The sequence below is a fragment of the Poecilia formosa genome, unplaced genomic scaffold (assembly GCF_000485575.1).
Source record: "Poecilia formosa unplaced genomic scaffold, Poecilia_formosa-5.1.2 Scaffold470, whole genome shotgun sequence".
In the NCBI taxonomy this organism is placed as follows: Eukaryota; Metazoa; Chordata; class Actinopteri; order Cyprinodontiformes; family Poeciliidae; genus Poecilia; species Poecilia formosa.
Genome location: NW_006800409.1, coordinates 18,645 through 37,960, shown reverse-complemented (window position 1 = coordinate 37,960; position 19,316 = coordinate 18,645). Strand labels below are relative to the sequence as shown.

General features: G+C 39.1%; 2 protein-coding genes and 1 long non-coding RNA gene across 3 annotated transcripts in view; 1 reads left to right on the top strand and 2 right to left on the bottom strand.

The window, feature by feature from the left end:
- Positions 1–555: 555 nt before the first annotated feature.
- Positions 556–8,794, top strand: commd2 (COMM domain containing 2). The gene is made up of 6 exons (XM_007578185.2): positions 556–707; positions 1,996–2,073; positions 3,340–3,422; positions 7,270–7,344; positions 7,441–7,539; positions 8,569–8,794. The coding sequence occupies exons 1-6, from the start codon at positions 641–643 to the stop codon at positions 8,776–8,778; spliced, it is 612 nt and encodes a 203-aa protein (XP_007578247.1). The 5' UTR covers positions 556–640; the 3' UTR covers positions 8,779–8,794.
- Positions 8,795–10,472: 1,678 nt separating this feature from the next.
- Positions 10,473–14,010, bottom strand: ndufa11 (NADH:ubiquinone oxidoreductase subunit A11). Its single transcript, XM_007578184.2, has 4 exons — positions 13,843–14,010; positions 13,058–13,150; positions 12,034–12,156; positions 10,473–10,648 (listed from the first exon to the last, which is right to left on the bottom strand). Exons 1-4 carry the CDS (start codon positions 13,919–13,921, stop codon positions 10,536–10,538), a joined length of 408 nt encoding a protein of 135 aa, XP_007578246.1. The 5' UTR covers positions 13,922–14,010; the 3' UTR covers positions 10,473–10,535.
- Positions 14,011–16,140: 2,130 nt separating this feature from the next.
- Positions 16,141–19,316, bottom strand: part of LOC103156208 (uncharacterized) — a 5,434-nt gene continuing 2,258 nt past the window's right edge. The window contains exons 4-11 of the long non-coding RNA XR_001659622.1: positions 18,814–18,946; positions 18,632–18,693; positions 18,129–18,221; positions 17,730–17,831; positions 17,410–17,613; positions 17,181–17,305; positions 16,876–17,003; positions 16,141–16,680 (exon numbers count right to left, since the gene is read on the bottom strand). This is a non-coding gene — a long non-coding RNA (uncharacterized LOC103156208). The remainder of the gene's footprint in view (positions 16,681–16,875; positions 17,004–17,180; positions 17,306–17,409; positions 17,614–17,729; positions 17,832–18,128; positions 18,222–18,631; positions 18,694–18,813; positions 18,947–19,316) is intronic.

Genomic DNA, 19,316 nt, shown 5'->3' with positions numbered 1-19,316 from the left:
TTTCTTTTGTTTCTTGAGAAGTATTTGTCTGTAAAAATATCACTAATAGGGTATTTTAAAAATAGTTTTATATTTATTTTTGTCAGATGGTGATGACAAAGTTCTGGATCAGGTCGTTTAGAAATGTAATTTTTTTTAAAAAATTTGCAAGTGGGAGCCTGCAACTTAGCATCTTTACATTTCCAAAACATTGTCATATTTGCATACATAAAGTTGAGAAATAATTTATTTTTTTTTAAAATTTGGAAAATTAAAACCCATTTTGTCCCTATTCTCAAGAATCACTGGAATTCTGTACAGAAAGTGAAAGAAACATAATGTTTAACTGCAGGAAAGAGCAGAATTAATGAGTCTTGAACAGAAAAAAAACACACCGTAAGACCTTTTCAATCTCTAAAGAAAGAAATCATTTGATGTATGTTACAAGATTATCGTTATTGGATGGAAACTTGGTTAGTTAAAATAATTTAGTTGGGTTTTCAAGCTTCCTCGTCCAGATTCATATTCTTATCAGTAGGTGGCGGAAATCCTCCAAATTGCTGTTGGGCAACCGTCATTACAAAAGAAGAAGAAAAAAGACTGTTGCCGTGGCTTGCGGGGTTCAAGATGTTGTGGCTGTGTTGAGAGGCTGGTGTTCAGGATGCTGTTGGTTTTGTCTGAGGATCATAAGGAACATCTGAGCTTCCTGACCAAGGCTGATGGTTCCGGTAAGAACAGTCTGCGGGTGCTGCGTGTTGAAGGTGAAGTCCAGAGCTGATGGTCTGGTCTTCGGAGCAAACGGAACAGAATAATAGTTGGTCTTCAGCTACAGAGGCCTAGTAGGTGGATTTTCATTGGCTGTGTGACTCGTCCTTTCCAAAATGATATCAAACCAATCAATACTTTCAGAACTCTCTACCCTGTCTGGTGTGAAAGTTTATACTGACCCCAGTAAAAAACGTCCTGCTGTGGACGGCGTCACATGACATCAGAGTCAGCAGCTGATCCAGCCTCGATTCTCACAAATCAAACACCAACAGCCTGAGAGTTACTACCGTTTTCTAAAGCTTCTGGCATGTTCTTAAACTTCAGTAAATGTGAATTAATGGCTATCCATGACCTGCTAGTGACAGGTACAACTGTTAAAGACAACGTCATATATTTAAGAACGAATATATCTTAGGATGTAGAGAGAAAAGAGTAACTTTGATTAAAGTGCCCACCCAAAGAAACCCCATCTGTCTAAAATTTAATTATTTACCCTGTATGCTCTCTTAGTATTCCTCAAAAGATTATTATTCAACCAAAAATAATTGTAACTTTAACTGGAGAAATAAGCATAATTATATTTGGAAAGATTATGTACAAAATCATTAGGCGGCCTAACGCAACTGACTTTGACTGCTGCTTTAAAACTGAGATGGCTACAAAACTTTTTTTAACCATTGTAAAAACTTTTGGCACAGTATTCCTTTTAAAATAGTTTTCATGGATGGCATTTATTTATTTTTTTTAATGTAATTAAACTACCTGTTAAATTATGTAAGTTCCATAAACATGTTCTCCATTATTAGAAGGTAACATTATATACTGGTCAAATAGAAATCCTACCACATCATCCTCAAAATATGTCTGGATTTATGATGAATGCTATAATCTTATTTTGGTTCATTGAGATATCTTTGTTGTCATTCAACATAAAATCAGATATGCTCTGCAGAACAAAATTATTATGGATATTAGGTCAGAGTCACATGGAAGAGGATTAGGGCCACTGGAAAAAAAAAAAAATCCTGACCCTTTTCCACAGAATCAGAAATACCTGGATAAACAATAAAAGAACATAAAAATAAAAATAAAAGAACAGTATAGATTAAACTAGAACATGAAACACATGATTGTTTTGCAATAAGTGCAAACTTTGCAATCTGTGCAAGAAGTAGATAAGAAAAATGTGCAAAACAATCAAGAACATTCAACACATATTGACACGATTTCCTTGTTTGTCCCTTTCAGTGGTTGAAGAGTTTGGTCGCATTGCACTCGAGTTCTTGAGGAAAGGAACCAACCCAAAGATCTATGAGGGGGCAGCCAGTAAGACTCCAGCCTTTTTTTTGTGTGGCATTGTCAGAATATCTTCATCTGCAGCACTTTCAGTGTATTAAAAATGATCTATTTTAGATTATTTAGCAAATTGTAATATTTATTAGGGGTGTCCTGATTCAATGTTGATGTCAGGTATCAGATCGTTATTAGCCAAAAACCTTGTATTGGGTTATATTGACCTTCATCTAATATTTCTGATGTTAACAGCTTGCTGTCGGATGCATTCCGCTCCAGCATTTAGTCTGACAAGCAGTGCTTGTATCCCGCATGCAGAGCTTTTGGTTAGTAATAAATGGGTCTGTTGTTTTCATACCTATTATTGTTTTCTGTTTGAGTAATATCACATTCCATAATACAAAATACAAAAGCATGTATGATTAGTGCTGATATATAAGCTGTAATATTGGTATTGTATTGTAAGTGGAAATAATGTTTATATAGAATAGAAATGCATTACTGTCTAAAAAGATAACCAGACCAAACGGAAAAATCAGTTTTCTACTGATAATTTCATTCATTAGGAAGAAAATGACCAAACTGACCTGACATTTTTTTCTGGGACAAATAATTGGTGCATCATGAATGAACTTTTAGAAAGATGAGTTCAGTTTTACGGGCCTGATTATTACTTGATCTGTAGATGTAGTAAATAATTTCAGTAAAACCTTTGACTACTGACAGATTTATAAAGGAAAACAAAGCAACACATAATCTAAAGAGCAGAAGAGAGTCTGGGAAGGTTGATAATGTAACCAGCTGACATCAAAGCAGAGAAAGCAGGAAGCAGTCCAGGCTGCTGCTGGCAGTAGTTACTGCTGAGGGTGAAATAGCTGCTTATTAGGTTTAGGGGGTAATTACTTTTTCCCAGAGGGACGGGGTGGCTTGGAGCTGGTCTTAATTTTTCAATGAATGGAGAAAAGAAAAAGTTTTTTATATTTACTCTGGGGATCTTTGGTCCGTAGTAACATTTGGTTGATGATCTGAAACATTTAAGTGGGACAAAAAAAAAAACAGAGAATAAATCTCTGTGTGTACAGTATGTGTGTACCATGTTTTTACATCCTTCTGGGGACCTTTTTCTGTCTACATTGTGAGGTTGTGGGGACAAACCTTGCCCCCCATGAGGGGAAAAGCTGTGTTTGGTTTAGGTGTTAGGTTTAGGACTAAGGTGGGAATTGAGATCTCAGATCAGAACCTGATGGTGGTTCCACCTCCAGCCAGGAGGAAAAGCTGACAGAAGCTCTCTGCCTGCAGGGAAGCTGTGTGTTCCTGTTGGGATGGTGCAGCATGGAGTGGAAGGCCTGATGTTCCTGATGACGGAGAGCTCTAAGCATATGGTGAGAAGGACACAGCCTCATCATTCAAGTGGCAGCTACCTGACACTATCCACATCAATCTCCATTTCTCTGGGAGGAGAATAAAAATGAAAAAATCACATTTCTTCAAGGGAAGCTTCTCTTCACTGTCAAATCCAAACAAATATTTCAATGTCTTCTTGCTTATTTGGCACGTTATCGTAAGCATTGCAGAGTTCCGTATTTTCCCCACACAGTGCTTCACTCTCATATTGCAGTACGACGTACTGGTGGTTCCAGGGGGTTTTAGAATTGGAAACCAGCTCCACCTCCCAGTTTTGTCTCGGTTGCTGTTAACTGTGCGTTCTTTTGGTTTCCTTCAGTACAACGCCTTCTTCAATGTTCTTGTGTTTGTCTGTTTGCTGGTTGTGGGAGATGCTCTGGTTCTGCCTCCAATTATAGTTACCCAGTGAACACGAAGAGTGAGTACACCATGGAGGAGCTTCACCTGAAATCCATGGATGCATACAATCAATGTTTAAACAGATTTATAAAGGACGTACAAACTCTTTACATGAACAAGATTATGGTGACTGGCAGAGTAATAACATACACATAGGCTGCATGTTCGTCTTAGCTTGCATATAAAAGCTACATTAGCTAAGCATTGTTTTTTTTTTAAACATATTTTTCATTTTTAAATTCATTAATGTAACAGATGAAGTATCCACGATCCTTTACCTGCACAAAATCGGCACATTATAGCTAAACTAACTTTGCTAGCTTGGCAGTAAGCTACAGTAAATATGACTGATATTTATCATAGTATTACTCTCCAGGTGGGTAGAGTTCTCAAAAATTGTGATCAAGTAATAGTTGTAATGTACTTATATTGATTAACAGTCAGATATGAACAAGGCAAGAGCTTGTTTATTGTTGTCTTAGCAACTGCCTGCCAAGATGGCTGTTAGTTACAAAGTTCACAGAAGTGTGACGTCACAGTGACTGTAGGGGAGCACTGATTTCCTTAATTTTGGGAAATTGTGATTGGCCAATACTTGCATGTGAAGCTGATTTTTATCCACAGATCCTATCTATCTCAGCAAAGGTTTAAAAATCACCCATTGTACTCTTCGGCCCATCAGGTCACATCTGAACGTCTGCAGTTAACAGTAGTCACCCACATTTACCAACTCAGCCACTTTCTGACTATATTTGGTGATATTTCACACAAAGAAAATTGGTATTGGCCAAAATCAGAATGGGCAGGCCAGGCTTTTTAAAATCGGCAATCACCTGGAAAACTGCAATCTGTGCATCCCTAGAAAATTCTACGGCAGTAGCCACCCTTCAATCCAAAGAAGGCAGTACTGAGACAGTTTTGGGCCAGATAATTGGGGCCTGCCATGCAATGTGTAGGGAGAGCAGTGACTGACTTGTAAGTCAGAGACTACAAGTCTGACTTGCAAATAGGTGCCTGCCATGCATTACAGACTAATCATTTAGTTTCCATTTGATAAGTAATTATATGCTGTTTTATCTAATGTGGTGATTTCTGACCACCATCTATTCCAGGGGTGTCAAACTCAATTTCACAGAGGGCCACTTCAGCATATTGGCCACCCTCAATGGGCCACATTGACGGTACAAATCAGGAGTGCATCCCTGCTAAAACACACCCCAGACAAAAGGCTGACTTCCCTCATTCAGTTCTGTAGAGGCTTATAATGAGTCAATGATCCAGGTGTGTTAGAGAAGGAATGCATCTAAAGCTGCAGATGGTAGCTCTGGAAAACTAGACTTGGGCATAAATGTATAAAAATACAATGTTAAAAATAAATTAAACACCACCTCATATTGTTAAATAACTGATTTTATGTATTGAAGTTTTAAATATTACATTTGAGTTTCCATGGATGTAAAATTACTGCTCAGTTTAAAAATTACGATATTTAAATCAGTGTTTAAAGGTAAGCAAACAAATAATAAAAACAAGTCACATGGGCAGACATTATAGACTTTACACAAAGATTTAGTCTCAGAGGCAACTGAAATCAATTAATTTAAAAAATCCTTTCTGAATACCATCTCATGGTCTCTGAACTAAATGCGTCTTTCTGACTGGGAGCTGACAGCGTGTTGAAGAGTTTGGACCGGACTCCATTACAGACCAGAGAAAAGTAAGGAGAATGCAACGTTGTGTTAATCCATTTGAGGAGCCGGTAGTTTATCTTGAGGAAATAAATGACGATCCAAAAGTTAATTAAACTGTAACTTGCGCAGTGCGCTGCTCAACCACTGCGGACGAGGCTCCACCGCTGCGAAGAATTAGAAACCGCTGGAAGTAACTCATCCAGCAGATTTAACAAATGGAGCTTTCTTGGTGCATGTTACCCAGGAGAGCGGCGTTCTGGAGGAGCTGCAGACGTGACATCTGTCCGTTTGGGAGAAGCAAAACCACGCAAGTAAAAGCGCACACCGGACCCCGCAGGGTAAAACACTCAGAGTTCAGTTGATCTGTTTGGATCAGACAGATCCAACTGACTGATGAATTAGCGCAGATTTTTCTGCAGGTGGGAACCAGGAGGAAGTGCGTCCAGACCCCAGCGGGTTGAAGTGATGCTAATTTAAGTGAAGTCGCTTAATTTATTGGGGCCTCAGTCAGTGGTTTTTGTCACTATGAGAAAAATGTAGATACATTTATCTGTTTAATTTGTGATGGGATCTGGATTCACGGTGAATATTAACTAAACCGCATAAAATGCGACTAAATAGCCGATGTTAATATGATTGTAATCTCACGGGTAAAAATAGTACATGACCGATTTATTTATTTATTTATTTATTTTTTTTATATTGTCGATCAAGATAACGGATAACAAAAAAAGTCTAGCGCGACCTGCCGCCCTGACACCAACTCACACACATCTTCATTCACAGTCTTACTTGTAGATCGATTTTTCTTTTCTTGGACGTTTTGATGTTAGCTTGTCGATGTTTCAGTTTTATTCGCTGGTAAAATCAATAAGCAGCTTGAGGTGACTCTGCTGCTCTCTAGTGGCGAGAAGCCGTAATGTTGGCTGGTAACAATCGGAATGCATTGTGGGAGATGGAGTTTGTAGTCAATTCGTGCTCAAAACCTATTTTAAGTCAATCATATAAAATGCTGGGGCGGGCCACATAAAATGATATGGCGGGCCACATGTGGCCCGCGGGCCTTGAGTTTGACACATGTGCCATAGCAAGTCTCATTCATATTTTGCTTACATAAAATGATTATTTCTCTAAATTTTTGAGTGTGAATTAAAATCCTTAGTATGAAGGCTGAATTTTTTTTTTTAGAAATAAGCAAGTCTTTATGTTTTTTTATTATTATTTTGGACTGTGAGTGAGAACCACATGTGCAAAGCTTATAGTCATCAGTCTCGGACTGAATTTCATTGTGTGTGGGGTTCAGTCATTGCTCTTTGGGGGTGGACCATGTCAAGCATGTTAGATCTGCACAGATGCACTCCGCAGGGCAAGTACAGCTTTGTGAGCTGTAGCTAAAACACTGGGTCCGAAGTGATGGGCACACTTCTGCAGGCCCCATTTAAATTTCTTTAGGAATTTTCTAGTTCAGAACTAAAGTTTACTCAAAGCTCTAACAATTTGCATAGAAACATAAAGATGGTGCTCTTAAGAATCATTTTATACTGTTTATCATCAAAAAAGTTGATTTGGGCTTTAATTGCACTTTAAGCACAAGAAGAGATAAAGCACATTTAAAAAAATCACTTTCTTTGTTGGTACATTTTTTTCCCTTCATCAGCATTTTATAAATCAGCATATGAACACCGCCTAAAAGGTGGAGCCACAGTTTCCAACCTGTTTCTCTGTGTAAGTCCAGATCTCTGAAGTGGACTTCATGGACTCAGTGCTGGCTCTGGGATTTGGTGAAGATCTTATCCAGAGCCTGCTGCAGGTGACGTCCAAACATTTACATTCAGATTTTATATACCTGAAGATCATATTTGTACCTGTCAGTTCAGTATGCTGAAGTGGCCTCTGTATGTTCCAGCTGTATGTGCAGCACAAACACCAGATCCGCAGCGTCCTGAGCCAGCTGCTCTGTAACCAGCCAGCCTACCACAACCTGGAATGGAGACTGGATGTCCAGGTTAGAGGAGTCATGTCTGCTGCTCTGTCCTATTCCACCTCTGAAACATCTGAGCTCAAAGTAAAGAGTGGCACACACTCCCAGCTGAAGGAGGCAGGGTGGTCCTCACTCAGGGAACACATTTCTGCTTGTCTTTTGTTCAATGAGTAATATTAATTTCTGTTCATCTATAAAGGAAATGCCTTCTTTTAAAAGGATAAATAAAAAAATACATAAGTAATGGAATTTTTTTATTTGGATTGATTTCAGACATTTATCCTGTAGAGTCTACAGGTGTCAAACTCCAGTCTTGGAGCCACTGCCCTGCAATATTTAGATGTGCCTCTGCTTCACCACACCTGAATAGAATAATTAGGTCATTAACAAGGCTCTGGAGAACTTGTCTACACAAGAAGGAGGTAATTAAGTCATTTGTACCTGTGGTACATCTAAAAACTGCAGGACAGTGGCCCTGGAGGACTGGAGTTTGACACCCTTGCTGTAGACTCGTGTAGGAATAAACATGTTAGAGACAGACTCGTTGATATGAGGCCGAGGCTCAGGCAGCGGTCTCAAACGCCTAGTGGACCGGTGGTGCTGCAGCTTTTAAACATCTCTCTGGTTCACCCGGTTCCACCAGCAGCTCTGTAGAGCTGCACTACATGCTTTAACTAAACACAGTTGCAGGACTCTGGAACTGTAGGGACACAGTTTGATACCACTGCTTTACCATTGTACTTGCGGCCTTTAGGGCTAGCTTGCAGCAGAAAACGTTTAATTTGTGACATACTAAAATGTTTCATATCAAACTTAATATTGCATGAAGACAACATAATACAAAAAGTGTTTTTTAAATGACTGAATTCATTAAAAGAAAAATGGTGATTAAAATGTTTGAGAGAAAGCAAAACAAGAAATCTACAGCTGTTAGTTGGATGTTATTTTTGTAATCGAGATGATATTTGTTATTAATTGGTTCAACATAAGTGAACTGAATTTATTCATATTGTATCAATCAGTCTTTTTCTCCTGCTTTTGGTTTCCTGCCAGTTGGCAAGTCGTTCAGTTCGTCATCAGATCGTTCCCATGGTGACCATTCGCCTTCTCCTGACTAGGAGTTCTGATGTTGGCAGCACCCAGAGCTGCATGGATCTCCAGACAGACCCCAGCAGTCTCCTGCACATGATCTCCACTCTGGAGGCCGCCTTAGCTGCAGTGAAGACCAGTCATGCTCGGCGGATTTTACGAAATATTAAATGACTCCTCCAGAACGCTTTCTCTGTGTGTGCTTGTGAGTGTGTGTCATCTTCTTATATGTTTTTGGTCATGTAAAAAATGACAGATAAATAATTTCACAACTTTTTTCACCTTAAATGTGACCTCTACAACACACTTGAAAAACAAATGGAAATCTTTCAGGACAGGTGAAAGATTAAACAAATGAGATAATGTGATTGCCTAAGTGTGCACATTCTTCTGTAACTGGAGATGTGGCTATGTTCAGATTTAACCAATTACATTCAAACTCATAACTGGATTCAGAACACATCTTCAGCTATTCTAGTTTGCTTTTTCTGATATTTTATGGCCACATCTTCCAGCACAAGCCATGATCCACAGAGAGCTTCTGAAGAATCAGTCAGGTGAGGGTTCCAAAGGATTTTCCAGGGATTTAATTACCCCGTTGAGGCTTTTCACCTTCAGTTGGGGAAATTTTGGACCAGCGTTGCCTTTCCAAGGACCGGGTTTTTGGCCCAAATTTGTTAGGCCAGGAGGAAACTTGTTCGGGGGGGTTGGCAGGGGCCCACCGGCACCCGTGAGGTGCTGGAGTTTTTTCTGTTGGTGGTTGTTTTGTACTTGTTGTGACAATCTCTAGTCTTCTTCATATGCCTGGGCTATGGGGTGGGGTGGCCAATAGGAAGCCTTATCTGACAGAAACGTCCAAGCTCGGCTTTATTTTGTGAAAAGACATCTGAAATCTCCCAAACGCATGTGGGGAAATGTCTTGTGGTCTGATGAAACTGAGGTTGAACTTTCTGGAGATAATTCAAAAATGTAACACTGCTCATCACCAAAAGAACCCCACACTTGCAGTGAAGGATGGTGGTGGTAGCATCATGCTTTGGGGCTGGTTTTTTATGGTGGAGGGAATTATGAACAGTTCCAAATACCAGTCAGTATTGGAACAAAACCTTTGGCCTTCTGATATAAAGATGAAGATGAAGTTCAGCTTTCAGCACAACAATGGCCCAAAGAACATACAGATCCAGAAAAGAATGGCTTAACTGAAATAAGATGAATGACTGGGTCTGGCACTGATTCAGGTCAGTCTCAGACCTGAATCCCATCAGGGTGATCTGAAAAGGGCTGAGCGCAGGCAGTGCAACTTGTGAGGTTTGGAGCCGTTTTGCAAAGACTAGGCAAATGTTGCCACATCAAGATGTGCCATACTGATCCTACCAAAAAAACACTGAGTGCTGTAATAAAAGTCAAAGGTGCTGCAACGAAGTATTAGTTTAAGGATGTGCATATTTGTGCAACCAGGTTATTTTAAGTTTTTTATTTTTATCCTTTAAAGTTTTCAGTTTGTTTTTCAATAAAATTGCACAGGTTATAGGTCAAATTAAAAATGGAAAAAGTTGTGAAATTATTTCTTGCCGTCATTTTTTTTTACATCATGAAAACCTGGCATTTGAGCAGGAGTGTGTAGACCTTTTATATCCACCAAAAGATTTTATATATATATATATATATATAACCAGTGAACCAGCCTGTGTTTATTGGTTTTAATGGAGTGCCACTCCTGCTTCAGGTCATTTCAGGACTTGTCCACATGTAGTTGGGTCTTTATATCCACTGTGTGTATAAACACAGTGGATATAAAACAGCTCATATTTAATCATGTTTCATGTTCATTCTCTACATTTGTACAGTTAAAATAAAACAACCTTCAGTTTACTTTCACAAGCATTTTATTACATGAAGTCTTTTTACAATATTTAATGTTAGTCTCCCTCCTAAAGTTTGGGTGGTCCGGTGAGCCTCCATCCTTCCATTTTGCCAGCTTTAGTAAAAAAGGCCAGTGTTCCCAGAGCCAGGCAGCCTGTCGTACCAGTCATAGCATTGTGGGCTGTGGAGAAGCAGAGACCACCGAGTCATTCATCAACCAATCACATTTCATCCTGACCTCAGGCAGCTGGGAAACGCAGAAAGTTCACCACAAAGTTAGAAATCCTAAACAAATCCGCCTTTTGGCTATGATCCATTAAAGCCAATCAAAATAAGACGTGATCAAACATGAAGATTTGATATGAAACAAAAATTTATTTTTCACACTGATTGGGCAAAGCTGAATAAAAAGTTTAGTCTTTATTGGTAGGAATTTGAGCAGCACAGAAGCAATGAGTGAAAATATTGAGAGAAAAAGAAGAACTAGAGAGCTCAACATTCTGATTAAATATCTCGTTTGAGTTTTACTGTGAACCCTGACATCACTGTCGTCTGCAGGATGATTGAAGTTGCACTAATCCCAGCAGCATCGTCAGACTTCAATATTTTACATGACCTAAAAGATTTTCTAAACATTTTGTAAAACCGTTTCTCTTTGTTTTCAGAAGACAAACCCCCAACTGCTCCCTCTGAACAACTGAGTTCTGAGCCAAGTGTTTTAATTCTAGTCTTCTCATACATGTAGTGAGTTCCCTGCAGTGTTCCAGTGTTCAGCCTGTGTTCACCGCTTTTAATGGAGTGCCATCTTGATTCAGGTCGTTTCAGGCCTTGTCCACACATAGTTGGGTCTTTATAAAACAAATGTCTTTGTCACATCGTTTACAATAATAGTGTCATGCACACAGGAGAGTTTTCATCTCTCTCCCGCACCAATCAGCCCCAAACATTGTTTTAAACATATCAAATCCATAGAGGGCACAGTATAGCGCAAAGCTAATGGTAGCCAATCAGATTGCTTCAAAACAAGAAAGACTTCCGGTTAGGAATTAAACATGGTGTCAGGATGTTAATTTATGAGGACACATATAAAGGTTGAACTACTTTTATATTCATAAAAGAATATAAAGCTAACAAAAATCATGACAAAATAAGTGGATATAAAGTAGACTGTTATGCTTTGGAGCCTAAATCTCCGTATTCCCATGTACACATGCAGAAACCATTTTCCCAAAATTCCACTTTGTTCAAAGGTTTTGTAAATAATAATTTTAGTTTATTTATTTACAATAATAATTGTAAATAATAAACTGAGTTTTCATGTGGATGAAGGTAAGGCAGGTAAGGTAATTTTATCTATACAGCACATTTGCACCAACAAGGCAGTTCAAAGTGCTTCATATTCCCGTTCTGTGTATAGTGAAAGCTCAAAGCGTATACAAATGTATTAGTTTTCCCAGATATACAGCTACATCTGTTGGAAGTCGAGTCCTAAGAGAGCTTTGGTGACTGAAAAGCAACAGGCAGCCCAATGGAATTCAAGCATTACAGCTAGCAGCCATTACTTACTCCTGGCTCCCAGGAAGATGCCCGAGGCGCAGCCGCCAACAAAATAATTCAGTGGGTCATCAGGAGCCTCTCGGGCCTGAGCGGTGAGACATGTTGTCATTCCGAAGATGGCTCCCATAGTGGCTGGAAAATGCAAAACTGCCAATATTAATGTTCAATATTAAAATATCAAGATGATGTGTAGACTTCTCAGTGAGCAAAGAACTTTCTGAGATCTGTGACAATGTTGAGGTCAGTGCTAAAAACATCATCTGAAGCACTGAAAGTCTGCATGTTCATGACCAACAGAACATGGGTTCCAGATCTATTAGTGACAGATGTCTAGTAATGCGTTATCAATCATAGCAGCAATATTAATACCAGATATCGATATCGGCCCACTTCAGATCAGAATTGACGTCTGAAGTGACTAACTTCAAAACAAAGTTTCAAAGTCCTGCTACTGGTTTGATTTTAAAAGATGAAGTATTTCCTTACTTGTGAAACCGATACCAAAGCATAACTTCACAAGAGATTGTGATTTTTTTTACATTATTTTTCAGGGAAGAATTCTCAAAAATTAATATTTTAATAAGACTATTTTGGAAGCAAAACTCTATTCTCGTATTGTTGTGACTTTATTCTTGCAATATTACAAATTCATTCTTGTAATAAACAGCATAATAATATTCTTCTATTATTATGATTTTATTCTGATAACATTACACCTTTATTCTGAAAATGAAAAAATATATATTGCTAGCCTTACCCTAACACAAGAAAACCAAAATGTTGAGCATTAATGGTCATCATGACCATCAGCTAATATAATCCAACCTTTTGTCTTAATTCAAGCAGAAAGCAGGAACATACTGAGTGATATTCTGACATGTCTCTTAAAGGAAGCAGGAACACCTGCCTGCTATCACCGTGTCTGACAACCGCCAAAACAGCAGAAACAGAAATATTTACAACACACACTATTCACAACAATCTGAATAGTTATTTCCAATTTTTTTGAATATGCATATTTTAATGAGCTTACCCATTGTGACCGTTGCACTGGCAGCCCTCTGCATTGCTTCCAATGCAGTATCAGGCTGGAATGCCACTATATGATAGGCTGAACCGATCAGACCTGAAAAACACAATCATAGGTTCATTTAGAACAAGAAGCTGGGCAGGGTCCAGCAGCCTGGACCCAGCTGGATCTCCAGAACACATGAAGGAAATAATCAGGTCATCAGCAGGACTCTGCAAAACTTGACCTCACGCTGATGACGTCATTCAGACGTCTGATCAGGAGTGTTGGGCCAGGGACTCCTCTGCAGCACACCAGCCTGGAAGACTGGAGCTCAACAACCCGGTCCTGAACTGACGTTGTTAAGCAGCAGGTTTCTACTTCCTGTCAGCCACTGGCTGCAAATAAGCGTCAGGAAGTACAGCACGACATGGTGGACGCAAACTGGACAGTCAGAATTTCAACTGTCGTTTGGAAATGAGTACAAGAACACAGACATCCATCCTGAGTTCTGTTCGGAGAACATTTCCAAACTCAGCACTGAAACCAGGAGCTCCAGCGGATCACTGACCCCGGAGCTCTTTACATCCCGCTGGATCTCTGTAGTTCTGAAACACTCAGTAATGGATTTATGCTGAGGAACCATCACCCAGCTTTTAGATAATAATAAAAAAAACTTGAACAGATTCCCTAAATCCAGCGACCCTGATTCATTTAAGCCCATTAGCTTAGCTTAGCTAGCTGCTAAAGCGCTGTGTTTCCCGTAGCGGCCCCCGGCCCCAGAGCACCGTCTGCGGCCTGATACATACCCAGAGCTGTGCCCAGTTTGGTGGCGATCCATGTCTTCTCCACGCAGTCTGTCCCCTCTGGAACATCCCAGTAACCCATCACGATCCGCGGTGGTGCAAGGTCAACACCGAAACTCTTTCTCGTATGTCTTCAGCCAGTGGTAGAAACTATACTGCCCTCTATAGGTATGAATAGAAATCTGTCCATCGTCTGGTTCGCAATCTGAGGCACCGGAGCCGGAAGTGGATCTCCGGATAGCTCAATAACTTTAGATTAAATGGTGAAAAATAATGTAACGTTTTAGAATGTAGATATAAAATGCATCTATGTCTTAGTAGTTTTGTGAGACTTTTAATGTCGTAATTAAATTAAATTATATTAAATTAAATTACAGAATGACACTGACTAAAAAAAGATTTCCCAGTGCTAAGAAAGCAGCAGGAAAAAATGGAGGAGTTGAGTTGCTGCTTTCTTAGCACAAACAGGGAAATATTTTTCTTGGATGCAAATCTCAACTGCATCACTGAGACAGTCACTGCCTATATCTCCTTCTGTGTTGACTCTATTATTCCTCAAAAGACAGTAAAGAGGTATCAAAATAACAAACAACATATAACAAAGGAATTAAGTGAGTGCATTGCCAGGAAAAAAATCTGCCTTGGCAGGAGACAAGGCTGGTGTTAGAGCAGCACAAAAGGATCTCCATCAGCTGCTGAGAACAGCACGGCGGCAGCATAGGGAGCAGGTGGAACATGAACTGTCTGACTCAAACACTAAGGGAATGTGGGACTCTATCCAAGTCGTGACCAGGGGGCTTCCAAGTGGACCTGGCTGCACTAAATGAGAAAGCAAAAGCAAACGACATAAACAGTTTTTATTTACGGTTTGAAACTTATGATTCTAAGGAGTGTTGGCAAATATAAGACGATGTAAATTGTGAAGCTGAGAGCAGAATTGTAATTGATTTACAGTCAGTAACTAGGGTCTTCAAGAGTTTAAACACAGGAAAAGCAACTGACCCAGACAATGTCTGCTTTCCTTCTCAAGAACTTTGCAGAGGAACTTTCCCCAATTTGGCTTAAACTTTTTCAGATCTCTTAGACACTCATTTGGTTCCAGATATTTGGAAGAAATCAATTGTCATTCCAGTTCCAAAAATTGCAGGTCCTCAAACTGATAACTCTCACCCAGTAGCGCTCACTTCTATCCTAATTAAATCATTTGAGAAGCTCATGTTGGAGCTACTGCAAGTGGAAGTGCAGCCATTTCTGGATCCCCTTCAATTTGCTTACGCTAGTAGACGTCGTACCAGTGATGCTATTTTGACACTGTCACACCTCACACTAAAGCATCTGGAGAACTCCGCAGCATATGCTAGACTTCTTTTTGTCGATTTTAGTTCAGCTTTTAATTCCATCCATGTAAAACATTCTTCTCAGGAAATTGGTACGGTTGAAGGTTAACCCTTCTATAAGTGGTATTATTCTTTTTTATCAAGGAGATCTCAGCAAGTAAAATTCTCTTTGATTCTATGTTAATAGCACAGGGGCTCCAAGGTTGCGTCAGTTCAACTTACCTTTTAATTTTGTACACAAACGAATGTGTTGGTTCTCAACCCAATCAGTACATAATAAAATTTTCAGATGATACTGTTATTCTGAGTCTCTTAACAGAATCCCGACAGTCATAAAACTGATATGTTTGTTTTATGGTGCGACTCATAAGCTACAGATAAAATGTTGAGTTATTTCTGGATCCTAAATCAATCAGTGACTGGAGTCCTGTAGTCATACATGGCTGCTCCATCAAACAGGTTACATCTTTTAAATATTTAGGTGTGTACATGGATGGCGATCCGAGTTGGTGCACACGTGACATGTATATGCAAAGGTTCACCAGCATCTCTATTTTCTTAGATGACTTCGATTGTGTGGCGTTTCTAAAATGATAATGTTGATTTTTTTTTTTTTAAATAGGGCAACCGTAGAGTCTTTCAGATATGGCATTACTGGATGGTTTGGATATCTTACTGTTAAATTAAAAACTCAAATTCAAAGTCTGGTGAAGATAGCAAGTAAGATCAACACTCCGGATCTATCTTCTCCACAACAGCTGTTTGAGCAGGCTACCAAATTGTGCTCTTAATAGTATAAAATTTTACTCCTAATTTAATTGAACTTTATTCCATATTGTGCAGTTAAACATTAAATTAAATTCTAAAATAGAACCAACTTTAACTTTATTACACTCACTAAGCAATTGTTTTACAGCCATTATACACAGCTGAGTTTGTAAGAATACAATGCATAGACCAGAAATCAGTATTTGAACAGTCATTTTTATTGTTCACAAGAAACAGTATGGAACAATATAAACATTTGCATCTTCATGACTGTATGACACCTGTAAATCAAAAGCTCTTCTACATAAATAACATGAGGTCCGTCTCTTGTACACAACTTGAAAAGCACTGAAATGCTCATTCAGACACACTGTTTGCAGTGCAAATGTAACAAACAGTAACCGCTCATCTTTCACAACAACATATAGCCCTCAACTCTGTAACCCTAGGATTCACTTTGGTTGTCTCAACATCTATCTCATAAATGGCAGTCTGCAGAAAATTGTACACATTGACCAGATCATGGTCATATGAAGTGCCGAACACAAAGTGAGCTTTAAAAAGCTCATCAAAACAGGCAAGAGAGCCTGGTGATTTACAAGGTATGGCATGTTCGTCAATCACAATGAAGTACTTATGAATCACACTCCTCTGTGTCCCTACTGCAAGCAGGTATGGTTGACGCCTTTCTGTGATGCCATCAAGGTGCCCCTGGATGTTTGTTCCTGGTTCCCGTCTGTGGCAAAAACAGAATAAAACATAATTAGTCTTAGGTTTCATAGATGAGGCAAATTACTTTTCAGGACCTCTTTAATGTCACTTGAAATGAAATTTAAGACCAACTTCACAAAAAAACCCCAAATAAATTAAATAAAAATAAGTGAATAGATAATTTTGATCAACATAAATGTTCCCCTTACTGTAACCTTACCTTGACAAACTTCACAAGATGTTCACTGGCTTGTCTGGCTGAGAGTTTTCCTGGTCTCTTGCGGCCGTGAGGTGACAGTGGCAGGAGGTGCACTAGGATCAAAATGGATGACATGTAACTGTCCCATCCTGGAAGAAAAAGTAAAATAAACATAAGCTACCAAAACTTCTTATTTGCAGCAGTGTTAACACTTCCAGAGTCAGCTTACCAAACAGTGACGGCAGGAGGAGGTGCATTTATATTGGATCAATTTACATAAAATTCTGTTACATTAAACACTTTCTTTATAATCCAGTCCAACTTACCATTTTCCACTTCTGTTGTGCCTTCAGCATTGTGAAGAAGGTTCTGAAGGTCATCAGACTGTGTGAGACCACGGCTTTCTGCTTGTAGACAGTGGGCCACTTCTCCAGGAACTTTGCAGCGATGGCTTCCCCAAACATCAATGTAAGAATAGATTGAAGTGAAGGTTTTAAAAATCATTTTACTAAACTTTGCTAAAAGTAGGTTAAGCTGAAGTGAAGATAAACATACCAATCCTCCTATGTCCAGGAATCTTGGGAAGTCCAAAAAGATACTAGATGACTTCACTGGGTCATGAATCATCTTCTGGTGATAGTTGAAAGTCTGTTTCATCTTCTTCATAACAGTTCCTTCATCAGCACAATGGCCTCAGAACACAAGCTGTCATAAGGCAGTCTTCTTCTCTCAAACAGTCCCTGTCAGTTGTTGGTCCCCCTAAAAAAAATTATATGAATGTGACACGCCATCTTAAGATTTAATAAATAAGGCTTGGGAACTTATTGTGCAGTTTGGTTGCAGGATGAGATTTGTACAAGTATAAGTACACATACCTGTCTGGGGACCTTCTTTTGTCCATTAGAAGCTTCTCTCTGGACAAACTTCAGTCTCCAAGCCAGATACCCACTCCCATCTTCTGCATTGTAATAATGCTCCTAAAAGTAGGTGAATGATAAATGTTTTTAAAGCTGTGAAAGCAAAGACAGCCATGAATGCTAGAAGCTGTGATTTACAGATTTTAGTTCACATTGTTTGAATTGCATAGATAAAATCTATTCACAATGTTTATTCTTCAAGCTGCAGTAGCCCAACACTGGAACAATGAACTCTACAAAGGTTTGAAAATTGGAAAGTTAAAAATAAGTGGCACAGATGCAGGGCATGCAAAAAAGAAACATTTTCAGTTCTACTCAAACCATAGCCAATAGGTTGGACTTCTGTTTTGAACTTACATAGCCAAATCTGCTCTTAGGATCAGCCAGGTAAGGGAACAAGGTAATAATACCCTTTGCATAGTCCTCTTTGATACATCTGGAAGTTCTTGTCTTATAGAGACACAGAAAAAACTATGAGCATTGTTAAAGGAGTAAAGAACGCCTTCAAAACAGGCAATTGTGAGAGGTGCATACAAAAAATAAATAATTTCAGCATACCCATGTTCACTGGTCATTTGCGCAACCAATATCTTGACCATGTCACGCCATCTGTTAGGCTTTTTGTCTGTGCATATTCATTGATGATCCTGTCTCCTCCTGGTTTGTTCTTTAGAACATTTTCAATCATCTTAAGTGATGGTAAAAATATAAATCGATACATCACAAAAACACTGTACACAAGACAATTACAAATCCTATTTTATTTCATAAAAAAGAGACAGTATCAGAAGAGCTATAATAGTTATTAGTAGAATAGTAAGTTATGTTAAAAAGCACAAATAAAAACTTCAAGAACTTACATTTTTTGTGAAGTCCAGAGCCTTCTATGGTAAGGATCTGGACTAAAATGTGCAGAGATATGCTGAAGGAAAAAAAACCACAGAAAGTGCTTTTTATAGAGTAATTTATATGTATATTTATATAATGTATTCAGATTTGTAAAAACTCTTTGGAAGTCTGCACAGTTATCTGCATAGCTTACTTGGGCAAGAGAGGCGTCTTCAGTACTCTGTCATGTTGCAATATAATGGTGTCATCGGAGTCCACTTCAGTTTCTCCACTGGAACTGGTAAAGGAGCTGCTTGCTGCACAACTTAGCTGATGCATATGATTATCTAAACATTTTGTTGGTAGAGTTAACAGTAGCCAACACACTAAAATTGAGAAAATTGTTTCTCTAACCCAGTGGTTTCCAAACTTTTTCTCCTGCGACCCCCCCCCCAGTGGTTTCCAAACATTTTCTGCCCCTCCTCATGGATTACAAATGGCTGGTTGAACGATGCGTGAGAGGCGGGGTGGGGGGAGAGGATTCTTCCTGTCACTATAGGAAGGTGGGGGAAAGGGGGTAATTAACCTTTTTGGGGGCAAAATGAATGTACGTAGCTGAACATAGACAACAACATCGGTAGCCTACAAGGTACTTGTTAAGCTTAAGGTTCTGTATTGATATTAGCTAGTCATCTTTTAGCTAACATTACCTGCATC